At 44.6% G+C, this 13396-nt stretch overlaps 2 protein-coding genes across 9 annotated transcripts in view; one reads left to right on the forward strand and one right to left on the reverse strand.

Moving 5' to 3' along the window:
- LOC143997731 (uncharacterized) overlaps positions 1-13396 on the forward strand; it is a 253375-nt gene that overhangs the window by 197926 nt on the left and 42053 nt on the right. The window contains exon 5 of one of the 5 annotated variants that reach the window (XR_013277723.1): positions 5039-5140. The exons of the other annotated variants lie outside the window; for them this stretch is intronic. The gene's annotated coding sequence lies outside the window, so the exon portion shown is untranslated. The remainder of the gene's footprint in view (positions 1-5038; positions 5141-13396) is intronic. 5 annotated transcript variants of the gene reach the window in all.
- Positions 1-13396, reverse strand: part of LOC143997727 (ALS2 C-terminal-like protein) — a 197452-nt gene that overhangs the window by 93730 nt on the left and 90326 nt on the right. For all 4 annotated transcript variants that reach the window (XM_077493510.1, XM_077493511.1, XM_077493508.1 and 1 more), the window contains exons 2-4: positions 6675-6826; positions 4070-4178; positions 1429-1621 (exon numbers count right to left, since the gene is read on the reverse strand). In XM_077493510.1, coding sequence (XP_077349636.1) covers positions 1429-1621; positions 4070-4178; positions 6675-6776 — 404 coding nt within the window. In that variant the 5' untranslated portion in view covers positions 6777-6826. The remainder of the gene's footprint in view (positions 1-1428; positions 1622-4069; positions 4179-6674; positions 6827-13396) is intronic.

Genomic DNA, 13396 nt, shown 5'->3' on the forward strand with positions numbered 1-13396 from the left:
CGTGGCAAGTGACAATCCGAATTTGGTGGCAGGCGACATGGCAAATGACACCCTCGGGGCTCCCACTGATTCTGCATTATGGTGATTGAACCATTTCATATCATTGAAGGAAGGATGAATGGAAAAATGCACCAAGACATTCCTGATAAAAACCTGCTGCCATCCACCAGGTTGATGAAGATGAAACGAGGGAGGACATCTCAGGAGGACAATGATCCGAAACGCAAAAAGCCAAGGAAACCCTCCATTGGTTTCAAAGAAAGAAAATAAAGATTCTAGAATGGCCCAGCCAATCACACGACTTGAATCCAATAGAAAATATATAGAAAGACCTAAACATCAGAGTTCATAGAAGAGGTCCACGGAGCCTTCAAGATTTGAAGACTCTGTGTGGAAGAATTGGGCCGAAAACCACACCTGAGCAACGCATGAGACTCGTTTCTCCATACAGTCTTGGAGCCGTCATCACCAACAAAGGATTTTGTACCAAGTATGAAATAAAGTTCAGTTGGCGGGTTCAATACTTCTTCCCGGTGTCCTTCCATTTTATTACACAGAACTTCATTTCTGAACGTATTTGTTTTGGTGTCTTTGTATGTATGGATTGTACGGGTTGTTACCGACCATGTGGGGCAAATTTCCTCTCAATAGCACCTCTACCAATAGATTTACCTAGAAAAATGTTGATGTGTTCAATACTTATTTTACCCGATGTATTTGCAAATAGAAGGGTAAGAGCCGGTTCACACAGGGGCAACACGACTTTGGGAGGCAACTTGGACAGGACTTGAGTATGAATCACAGCGCGACTTGGGGAAACTTACAAGGCAACTTGAAGATGCCTCCAGGACAGGGGACTTTGCCAGTGGCCAATCACATAATAATCATCTCTGTGGGAGGGAGGGGGGTTTGCCTAGAAAACAATTTTTACTTCCTGGAAAGTTGCTTCAGTTAAGACAGGGGATCCGACTTGGAGGCGACTTCCATTGAAATCAATGGGTACCAGTCGCCTAGAAGTCGGATTGAAGTCGTACAGGAACCTTTTCTGAAGTCAGAGCGACTTCAATAGTGTGCATTAAGACGGCTCCATTCACTACCATTGATTTTCTCAACCATGCGACTTGGGGGGCCTGGAAGCCGGATCCCAGGTCGCCCCTGTGTGAACCGGCACGCAAGTCTTTGATTTGCACCAAACAAATACAATATAATAATATCGTTACATTGTATTTATGAATGAGCCTGGAAACAGGAGCTCCTGATGTTTGACTGACGATGATCTACGAAGAAGGAATTTCTTTTCAGTTTGGGAAGATTTCGGCACATTTTCTGCGGGACGAGGACGACGATAATGACCCAATGGAAGACCTAACTTCTCTCCACTCCACCCAAAACCAGAACTAGCGGAATCCATATACATGTAACACTCACTCGGTGTAGACACGGATGAACTGGCTCTCCTCCGTCATGAGGTAGATGTCCTGGACATCCACCGCCAAGCCATCGTAATTGTTTTTTAGTGTTTGGTAACATCCGGCCGTCAGGTCCCAGACTTGGTGAAATTTGTCATTCAAGACTTTCAGCACCTTCGAGTAATCCTTACTGGGAAGATCATGGTGTGTCTCTGGAAAAGACGAGGGAATGTCAGTAATAAAGGGACATTCAAGAAACCTTCATGGTTATTAAAATAAAATAAAAAAAAGCATCATCCAACAATGGTTAAAAAAAAAAAAAAACTTTCACTGCACTATTGACCTTCAATCTCATGCTGCCCACCACAGAAAGTCCTCACCTCCAGCCAGGGGCCGATCTACTGCGAGGCAAACAAGGCGTTTTCCATGGGTGGCATTTTTCAGGGGGGACAGCGCTGCCCCCAGGCAGAAGGGACACTATGAGCAGGGCTGGTACAAACCATAGGCAGCTTAAGCAGCGACCTGACGGCGCCAGGAAGGGGAGGGCGGTAAAAGCAGTGGTTTATATGGGGAAATCCTGCCTGGTGGCTGTCCTGCCAAAATGAAGTGTTTTTACAGGCCCCATATCAAAGCAGGAATTTCGAGTGCCAGGACTGAGATATGCCCTGCCATTCAACAGGCTCCTACTGAGGGCACTACAAGTCCCAGCATAGCGGGCTGTCATTACTCAGTCCCCTACAGAGGGCACTACAAGTCCCAGCATAGTGGGCTGCTATTCCTCAGTCCCCTACAGTGGGCACTACAAGTCCCAGCCTAGTATTCCTCAGTCCCCTATAGTGGGCACTATAAGTCCCAGCATAGCAGGCTGATATTCCTCAGTCCCCTACAGAGGGCACTACAAGTCCCAGCCTAGTGGGCTGCCATTCCTCAGTCCCCTACAGAGGGCACTATAATTCCCAGCATAGCAGGCTGATATTCCTCAGTCCCCTACAGAGGGCACTACAAGTCCCAGCATAGCGGGCTGTCATTCCTCAGTCCCCTACAGAGGGCACTATAATTCCCAGCATAGTAGGCTGATATTCCTCAGTCCCCTACAGAGGGCACTACAAGTCCCAGCCTAGTGGGCTGCCATTCCTCAGTCCCCTACAGAGGGCACTATAATTCCCAGCATAGCAGGCTGATATTCCTCAGTCCCCTACAGAGGGCACTACAAGTCCCAGCATAGCGGGCTGTCATTCCTCAGTCCCCTACAGAGGGCACTACAAGTCCCAGCATAGCGGGCTGTCATTCCTCAGTCCCCTACAGAGGGCACTACAAGTCCCAGCATAGTGGGCTGTCATTCCTCAGTCCCCTACAGAGGGCACTACAAGTCCCAGCATAGCAGGCTGCTATTCGTCGGCCCCCTACTGAGGGCACTATAAGTCCCAGCATAGTGGGCTGCCATTCCTCAGTCCCCTACAGAAGGCACTACAAGTCCCAGCATAGCAGGCTGCTATTCGTCGGTCCCCTACTGAGGGCACTACAAGTCTCAGCATAGTGGGCTGCCTCAGTGAAGAATGCCAGCCTGCTCTGCTGGGACTTGCAGTGCCCTCTATGGGGGACTGAGGTATGGCAGCCTGCTATGCTGGGACTTGTAGTGCCCTACACTGCGGAGGACTGAGGAATGGCAGTGTCCGGGAGACCCCTGGGAACCCTGATTTAAGGGTGGTCTTACAGATGAAGGGGTGGATCTGAAAAAGGAAGGGGGTGGGACAAATTTAGATTGAGGGGGTACCCAGTTTTAGTCTTGCCTAGGGCAGCACAAAGCAAAATACACCATTGGCTGCCCCACATGACCCTTTTTGAGCATTCAGCTGTCTATGTGGGGACATTTTTATTTATTTTTTTAAAGTCAGTCTGCAAATCGATCTAAATAAACGATCTGCTCAGCACTTCTCCAGTACAACAATGAATCTCTATGTGATTCCTCTGCAGTACAACAATGAATCTCTATGCGATTCCTCTGCAGTACAACAATGAATCTCTATGCGATTCCTCTGCAGTACAACAATGAATCTCTATGCGATTCCTCCGCAGTACGATGAATCTCTGCGATTCCTCCGCAGTCCAACAATGAATCTCTATGCAATTCCTCCACAGTCCAGCGATGAATCTCTATGTGATTCCTCCACAGTACAACGATGAATCTCTATGCGATTCCTCCACAGTACAACAATGAATCTCTATGCGATTCCTCCGCAGTCCAACGATGAATCTCTATGCGATTCCTCCACAGTACAACAATGAATCTCTATGTGATTCCTCTGCAGTACAACAATGAATCTCTATGCGATTCCTCCGCAGTCCAACGATGAATCTCTATGCGATTCCTCCGCAGTCCAACGATGAATCTCTATGCGATTCCTCCGCAGTCCAACGATGAATCTCTAAGCGATTCCTCCACAGTCCAACGATGAATCTCTATGCGATTCCTCCGCAGTCCAACGATGAATCTCTAAGCGATTCCTCCGCAGTCCAACGATGAATCTCTATGCGATTCCTCCGCAGTACAACAATGAATCTCTAAGCGATTCCTCCGCAGTCCAACAATGAATCTCTAAGCGATTCCTCCGCAGTACAACAATGAATCTCTATGCGATTCCTCCGGATGGGGCTCTTACCTGTTGACTGCAGTAAGTTGTTCAGGACCAGAGTGTTCACCTGAGACAAGGTGGACAGGAAGCTTTGCTCAGTTCTCAGCAGGGACTCGGCGCCCGTCAGGCAAATGTTCTGTAAATCCAGAAAAAAATCGATTCAGAGGAGACACACCAAAGGATCGTTTTATCAACAACAGCGAATACAAAGAATCTCCCTTTTATTTCTAACGAAGAAACAAATAAAATCGCTACACTCATTTAAAATGATCACAAACAAGCCGTGCGGACATTCCGGATCTTCTCAAAAAAAATGTTCAAAAAATATTCAAAGCCCGTGACCGACATCTACGATAGATTCTGTTGGTAGATTTACATTATTTGTGGTTTTACCAGATATTCCAAGTAATGAAACCCCCCCCCCCCCCCCCCCCCCACCAAAAAAAATGTTTTTCTTCTTTTATAATCTAACCCTGCTTTATAATTCTCCACGACGTTCTCCCTGACCTGTCTGGTGTGTTCCTTGGCCTTCATGATGCTGTTTGTTCACTAAGGTTCTCTAACACACCTCTGAGGGCTTCACAGAACAGCTGTATTTATACTGAGATTAAATGACACACAGGTGGACTCTATTTACTAATTAGGTGACTTTGGAAGGCAATTTAAAACATAAAATAGTAATAATATATGAATAAATAAATGTAAAATAAATACACAAATAACTACAAATCATTATATATAAAATAAATGAATAATATGTAATAATACATGAATAAATAATAATTAACCCCTAACCTTAAAAAAATATTAAATACATTATTAGAATTATAATTATTATTAATAATAATAACAATAAACACCCAAACAAAAACATTTATTAATGATTTATTTATTTTGTGTTAGGGGTGTTTATTTATTTATTCTGTAATTTTCCTACGTGTTATGAATTTATGAATACGTATACATTTTTATTATTTACTTATATATCTTTTTTAGTTACCTATAGTGATACTGTACATAAAGTCTTGTGAAAACTCCTGAGGAAGCCATCATTTCAACGAAACATGTAGAGTCGAAAAAAAAATTTGTTCCACGACGGTATGAATTATTCATGTTGGTTTTGACATTTACAATTTTAATGATGTTTATAAGATAAAATTTTTCAATCAGATTTTCTGTTTGTAAATTGATTAACATGCACCTCTAAACTCTAAATTTCTACCTTCCTCTTCAAAATGTAGTTATTTATTTTATATATATATATATATATATATATTTTTATTTTTATTTTTTTTTATTATAAGGGGTAGGGGTTAAAGTTAAGGGTTGGTTATGTATTTATTGTTACTTAGTATTCATTTGTTGAATTCATTTATTTTTTCATTTATGATTTTTATTTGTATATTTATGATTATTATTATTATTATAAGTAGTAGTAGCAGTAGTAGTAGTAGTAGTAGAAGTAATAGTCTTAGTAGTAATAGTAGTAGTAGTAGTAGAAGTAATAGTTGTAGTAGTAGAAGTAATAGTAGTAGTAGTAGAAGTAATAGTAGTAGTAGTAGTAGTAGAAGTAGAAGTAGTAGTAGCAGAAGTAATAGTAGAAGAAATAGTAGTAGTAGTAGAAGTAATAGTATTAGTAGTAGAAATAATAGTAGTAGTAGTAGTAGAAGAAGTAATAGTAGTAGTAGTAGAAGTAATAGTAGTAGTTGAAGTAATAGTCGTAGTAGTAGTAGTAGAAGTAATAGTTGTAGTAGAAGTAATAGTAGTAGAAGTAATAGTAGTAGTAGTAGTAGTAGAAGAAATAGTAGTAGAAGTAATAGTAGTAGTAGGAGAAGTAATAGTAGTAGAAGTAATAGTAGTAGTAGTAGTAGTAGAAGTAATAGTAGTAGAAGTAATAGTAGTAGTAGTAGTAGAAGTAATAGTAGTAGTAGTAGTAGTAGAAGTAATAGTAGTAGAAGTAATAGTAGTAGTAGTAGTAGAAGTAATAGTAGTAGTAATATTAGTAGTAGAAGTAATAGTAGTAGTAGTAGAAGTAATAGTAGTAGAAGTAATAGTAGCAGTAGAAGTAGTAGTAGTAGTAGTAGTAGAAAGAAGTAATAGTAGTAGTAGAGGTAATAGTAGTAGAAGTAAAAGTAGTATTATATATATATATACACACCCTAACCCTAACATAAAAATGTAAATAATAAATAACCCTAACCCCTAACCCCAACTCCTTATCCTAACCCTAACCTAACCTTAACTCTAACCCCTTACCCTAGCAGAAAAAAAATGATAATAAATGAATAATAATAATAATAAAAAATAAAAGCTAGAGGAAAAGCTAAAAAAGCTGAAATACCCAGCAACAAATGATGCAACAGATAATAGTTTTCTCTATTGGCTAATAAAAAAACGGCAAAGCTAAAAAAAAAACGCTGTATAAAAATGCTGGAAAACGCTGAAAGACGATACTCTCAGGTGTAAATGCAATACATGGAATACTTGTAGTGGAAAAACAACAATGCCGCGCTCCTCCACGGTTCTTTTTCCAATGTAAATATCTGACATGGATTTATTTCTTTATCTCAACTGAAATGTAGTTTTTAGTGATTTCTGTAGCGCACTATTTGGTGAGAACTGAGAGCGATACCTTAATGACAGATCCGTCCGCTGAGCGCTTGGCGTTGCTCAGGGGAGGGGCGGATCGCCGGGCTGCTCGGCGTGCCATGGAGACTCCATTGATCTTGGACATCACTGGTCTTGTAGGACCCCCAACATTCACGCGGGTTGTCTAGTCGTCAGCTGAAGAAAAAAAACAAACAAAAAACAAAACATGATGATGACAATATATCTCTACGGACAGCCTTGACTGCAATCCAATAACAAATTCATGTCTTTGTTTTTCTCAGAATTTGAAGATCACGCTGGTCCCGGCGAGCGCACGTTCTGCGAATTGTTACATTGACTTCAACCTCATATCAGCTTTGACATTTTGATGTCATTTCAAAAAATAATTTTCAATATTTTTTTTTAAATCTGAAGATTGGATTCAAATAATCTCCGGTGATCCTGCCATGGAGGTCCCTTGTTCAGGTGCTTCCATGCTTACCAACCATAAGGTCATGGCTCCCGGGTCATGGCTCCCGGGTCATGGCTCCCGGGTCATGGCTCCCGGGTCACGGCTCCCGGGTCACGGCTGACCCTGCCTTTGATCCACATTTTGTCCACCCATCTTCCCGTGTGGGGGCGCCCCAAATAACCACCATTTTATGTTTTGGTGCCACCCAAACCCCCACCCCCACCTCTAAGCCCTTGTACACACGGTTGGACATTCCGACAACCAAATCCGTCGGATTTTGTTCGAAACTGTTGCATACACACGGTCGGACAAAGTTGTCGGAAAATCCGATCGTACGTAACGTGATTCCGTTATTTCGTTACGACGGGACTACGTTCAGGCTAGTAGCCAATAGCTTTGGTCTAGGAATTTGATCTGAGCATGCGTGGCACTTTGTCCGATCGGAATTCTCTACACATGATCGGACAAGGTCCGATCGGATCATGTTGTCAGAAAGTTTTATAGCCAAGTTGGAACCGTCAGATATTCCGATGGAAACAGTCCAATGGAGCCCACACACACACGGATTATCCGACAACACGGTCCGATCGGACATTTTCCATCAGAATGTCCGGCCGTGTGTACAAGGGCTCAGTATTGCGAGGACTGCCCTTCATACCTAGTTTATCAACCATCCATTTTATCACGACTACCACCCAACCAACCAATCGTGGACCTCATCCTCACAATTTTTGGAGTCACCGTGTATGTGCGGCTTTGAATGCGGCGCGGGAAACGTCCACAGAACGCAGGTCCTCCTGCACCACATTCTGGGGTAAAGGGGCCTAAATACGGCATTTATACGGTTAGGTGCACACTAGGACGCTCTGTGCGTTCCGGTTGCAGGAATCGCATCAAATCCCACACCGGAAACCATCCGCAGCCGAATCGTGCTGCTCTTGATCAGATGGGAGATAGATAGATACAAAGTAACATTGTTTATAAACATTGATCAGACAAGAGACAGAGAGATACAAAGTAACATTGTTTATAAACATTGATCAGACATGGGAGATAGATAGATAGATAGATACAAAGTAACATTGTTTATAAACATTGATCAGACAGGAGATAGAGAGATACAAAGTAACATTGTTTATAAACATTGATCAGACAGGAGATAGATAGATACAAAGTAACATTGTTTATAAACATTGATCAGACAGGAGATAGAGAAATACAAAGTAACATTGTTTATAAACATTGATGAGACAGGAGATAGAGAGATACAAAGTAACATTGTTTATAAACATTGATCAGACAGGAGATAGAGAAATACAAAGTAACATTGTTTATAAACATTGATGAGACAGGAGATAGAGAGATACAAAGTAACATTGTTTATAAACATTGATCAGACAAGAGACAGAGAGATACAAAGTAACATTGTTTATAAACATTGATCAGACATGGGAGATAGATAGATAGATAGATAGATAGATAGATAGATAGATAGATAGATAGATACAAAGTAACATTGTTTATAAACATTGATCAGACAAGAGACAGAGAGATACAAAGTAACATTGTTTATAAACATTGATCAGACAGGAGATAGAGATACAAAGTAACATTGTTTATAAATATTGATCAGAGATAGAGAGAGATACAAACTAACATTGTTTATAAACATTGATCCTGGCTATTGAACTTCCTTGTTTAGTCCCGTCTTACGTCATCGCGTTCAAAATGAACGGACTTATGCTGGCCATACACTATAAGAAAAATCGGCTGAAATTCGGTCATTAGAGCGTTTGTTCGTTTCTTTTTTCGGCCAGTTAATGGGCACAAAATCGATAATCGTTTGGATGTTTTTGAGCTGAAAAAACGAAGGACGAGTTTGGAAATTTTCTGCCGAGCGAACGATAAATTGAAAGGTTAATGTGTTTCCCATCCGACCTGTCTGCACTAGGTATGAGGATGTAAAAAAAAAACGAACATAAAATGTATTTATTTATGTCCACTGAACGATTTGTCGATCATTACTTGATGGCACCATCGTTTGCGCTCACGGCCAAACGTTCGTTTTTTTCGAAACTAGGTTCGGCCGATTTTTTTGCATAGTGTATGGCCAGCATTATGCCAATGATGACCGATAAATCGTTCAGTGGACATAAATAAATACATTTTATGTTCGTTTTTTTTTTTTTTTTTTTACATATACCTAGTGCAGACAGGTCAGACGGGAAACACATTAACCTTTCAATTTATCATTCGTTCGGCAGAAAATTTCCAAACTCGTCCTTCGTTTTTCTTTTCGGCTCAAAAACGTCCAAACGATTATCGATTTTGTGCCCATTAACTGGCTGAAAAAAACGAACGAAAGGTCTAATGGCCGAATTTTTCGAACGATTTTTGTATAGTGTACGGCCAGCATAAGTCCGTTCGCGTGGAAAGTCAGTCGAAACTCCACCGAAAGTCAGTTGGGAAGACCTAGTCTGCCGGAAAGTCCGGTCGCTCGTAAGCGGCATTAGAGACAGCTAGAAAGATCTCCGATGGCGTGAAGCTTGTTCTGCCAACTGTTGTTGGTCCTGGAACCATGCAAGCACCATCAGATGGGAGATCAGTTAGCTACAGTTCTAGGATCTCTGGAGGAACCCTGATTGATAATAGCTGAAGTAGTAGGTGGGTGTGCAGTGTGAAGGAGAGGGTTTGGCCAATCAGCCTACTAATATTGTTCTGGGTTTCCTTCCTATAAGAGGTGGTCAAGGGGCAATCCCACCAAATATGAAGAATCCGTCGGGAATACCTAGTCTCTCGGAAAGTCCGGTCGCTAGTACGCGACATTAGAGACAGCTAGAAAGATCTCCGATGGCGTGAAGCTTGTTCTGCCAACTGTTGTTGGTCCTGGAACCATGCAAGCACCATCAGATGGGAGATCAGTAATGCCGCGTACACACGATCAAACAAGCGGGTGGAAAAGTCCGGCAAACTCAAGTCTGCCAGACAATCCCCCCGTGTGTAGCCTCCGGCATATTTTTTGACCCGAAAGTACGGTGGACTTAGAAAGAAGTTTTGCACTCCAATCTTCCCGCCGGACTCGCATTTCGGCGGACATTCCGGCCGTGTGTGTGCCAGTCCGCCGTACTTTTGAAATGAGCGGACTTTTCCCGCCCGGAGAAAAGTCCGCTCATTTCGAGCGGGTCTGCAGGTAGGCGGGGCCCGCGAAGGAGACGCCGCTGGCCCGCTACCTGGTATGGACTTAAAGGGGAACCCCAACACCGAAAAAAATCGGCGTGGGGGTCCCCCCAAAGTCCACAACAGACCCTTGTCCGAGCACGCTATCCGGCCGGCCAGGAAAGGAGGGGCGAGCGAGCGCCCCCCCCTCCTGAGCCGTACCAGGCTGCGTGCCCTCAACATGGGGGGTGCCTTGGGGAAGGGGGGGCCGCGCGCCCCCCCCCACCCCAAAGCGCCTTGTCCCCATGTTGATGAGGACAAGGGCCTCTTCCCGACAACCCTGGCCGTTGGTTGTCGGGGTCTGCGGGCGGGGGGCTTATCGGAATCCGGGAGCCCCCTTTAATAAGGGGGCCCACGGATACCGGCCCCCCACCCTATGTGAATGTGTATAGGGTACAATGTACCCCTACCTATTCACCTGTCAAATAAAGTACAAAAAAAAAACACAACACACAAGATAAAATAATTTATTGCACAGCTCCGGGGGTCTTCCGTCTTCGGGGGTCTTCTCGCCGGACTCCTCCGCTATCTTCTTGTAGCTCTTTTACTAGCGGAGGAGCCCGGCTTTCTTCCTCGCCGCCGGCCTCTTCTTCCGACTTCGGGGGTTTTGTCCCCCTCTTCGGTTCTTCTGCCGGGCCACCGCGCCTTCTTCTAGCTCTTTTACAGGCGGTGGCCGGTCTTCTATCGCCGCCGCTGTCCCCGCCGCCTTCCGTTCTTCTCTTCTTCTTCTTCTTCAGATGTTGCCTCGCCGGGTCCTCCGCTCACAATGACGGGGACCGGGCACGTGGCGATTTATATAGGGACTTATATAGGGACAAGGGGCGTGGTCTTCGGTGGATGTCACATGGGTTCATGTCACATGGGTTGATGTCACATGGTGACCCCGCCCCCTTACGATGTCACAGTCCCGGAGGATGCTGGGACTGTCGCCATGGGACATGAACCCATGTGACATCCACCGAAGACCCCGCCCCTTGTCCCTATATAAGTCCCCGTCATTGTGAGCGGAGGACTCGGCGAGGCAACATCTGAAGAAGAAGAAGAAGAGAAAAACAGAAGAACGGAAGGCGGCGGGGACAGCGGCGGCGATAGAAGATCGGGCCACCGCCTGTAAAAGAGCTAGAAGAAGGCGCGGTGGCCCGGCAGAAGAACCAAAGAGGGGGACAAGACCCCCGAAGTCGGAAGAAGAGGCCGCGGCGACGAAGAAGAATGCCGGGCTCCTCCGCTAGTAAAAGAGCTACAAGAAGATAGCGGAGGAGTCCGGCGAGAACACCCCCGAAGACGGAAGACCCCCGGAGCTGTGCAATAAATTATTTTATCTTGTGTGTTGTGTTTTTTTTTGTACTTTATTTGACAGGTGAATGGGAAGGGGTACATTGTACCCCATACTCATTCACATAGGGTGGGGGGCCAGTATCCGGGGGCCCCCTTATTAAAGGGGGCTCCTGGATTCCGATAAGCCCCCCGCCCGCAGACCCCGACAACCAACGGCCAGGGTTGTCGGGAAGAGGCCCTTGTCCTCATCAACATGGGGACAAGGTGCTTTGGGGTGGGGGGCTGCGCGGCCCCCCCTTCCCCAAGGCGCCCCCCATGTTGAGGGCACGCGGCCTGGTATGGCTCAGGAGGGGGGGGGCGTTCGCACGCCCCCTCCTTTCCTGGCCGGCCGGGTAGCGTGCTCGGACAAGGGTCTGTTGTGGACTTTGGGGGGGATCCTCACGCCGATTTTTTTCGACGTTGGGGTTCCCCTTTAAGTCCATACCAGGTGGCGGATCCAGCGGCGTCTCCTTCGCGGGCCCCGCCTACCTGCAGACCCGCTCGAAATGAGCGGACTTTTCTCCGGGCGGGAAAAGTCCGCTCATTTCAAAAGTACGGCGGACCGGCACACACACGGCCGGAATGTCCGCCGGAATGCGAGTCCGGTGGGAAGATTGGAGTGCAAAACTTCTTTCTAAGTCCGCCCTACTTTCGGGTCAAAAAATATGCTGGAGGCTACACACGGGGGGATTGTCTGGCGGACTTGAGTTTGCCGGACTTTTCCACCCGCTTGTTTGATCTTGTGTACACGGCATTAGAGACAGCTAGAAAGATTTCCGATGGCGTGAAGCTTGTTCTGCCAACTGCTGTTGGTCCTGGAACCATGCAAGCACCATCAGATGGCAGATCAGTTAGCCACAGTTCTAGGATCTCTAGAGGAACCCTGGTTGATAATAGGTGAAGTAGTAGGTGGGTGTGTGGTGAGAAGGAGAGGGTTTGGCCAATCAGCCTACTAATATTGTTCTGGGTTTCCTTCCTATAAGAGGTGGTCAAGGGGCAAGCCCACCAAATATGAAGAATTGAGGTGCCACCATATAAGTCAGAGTTTCTCAGGAACTTTTCTTGGGGTTCTATACCATCTTGATTGTGGAGCATAGTACAGTACATTTTTTTTTTCTATTTGTAGTTGTCCAAAGAAATGTGCAAGTCTTCCCACGTTTGTTTTTTTTAAAATAAGGTGGGTTGTCAGGTATCTTTCCAGTGAGAAGCGTGCATAGGACTGAGACGGTGTGTCGTATTAGGGAACCTGTGGTGCATATGGTTCCCAGTGGCAGTACAAGTCTTGAGGAAGTGATGTTTTTGTTTTTTTGGGTTGTGACATAGTTCCTGAGCTGAAAATACAACCACAAAAAAAGGTAGGGCTCTCCGTTAGGACAGGGGTGCTAAAAGTCAGTTCTGTCTCAGAACTTCCATTTTTTTTGTGATAGCCTTTTACTTTAGATATGCAACGCATATTTACAATTAGACATGCGCACGCCAAAAATATTTCATTTCGAAATTTCGTTTTCGTCCGAAAAATACATTTATTTAGTTACTCCCAAATTTAGTTTTTTTATTTATTTTGTTTCATTAAAAAATGCATTCGTCCGAAAATCCCAAAAAATTTGGGTGGAATCTGTCATGGAAGGCTTATGGTGTCTGTCGAATGTTCTAAGAAGATTAGACGGAGCAGCTAAACTGTACGACGGCCGCGATCGTACATTTCCGGGAGAATGTTCCACCTACAAGCTGTAGTAGAATTCTAATGTTGTATGACACTAGTA

This window comes from Lithobates pipiens, unplaced genomic scaffold (assembly GCF_037356315.1).
Source record: "Lithobates pipiens isolate NorthernLeopardFrog02 unplaced genomic scaffold, aLitPip1_a1.2 Scaffold_19, whole genome shotgun sequence".
Taxonomy (NCBI): Eukaryota; Metazoa; Chordata; class Amphibia; order Anura; family Ranidae; genus Lithobates; species Lithobates pipiens.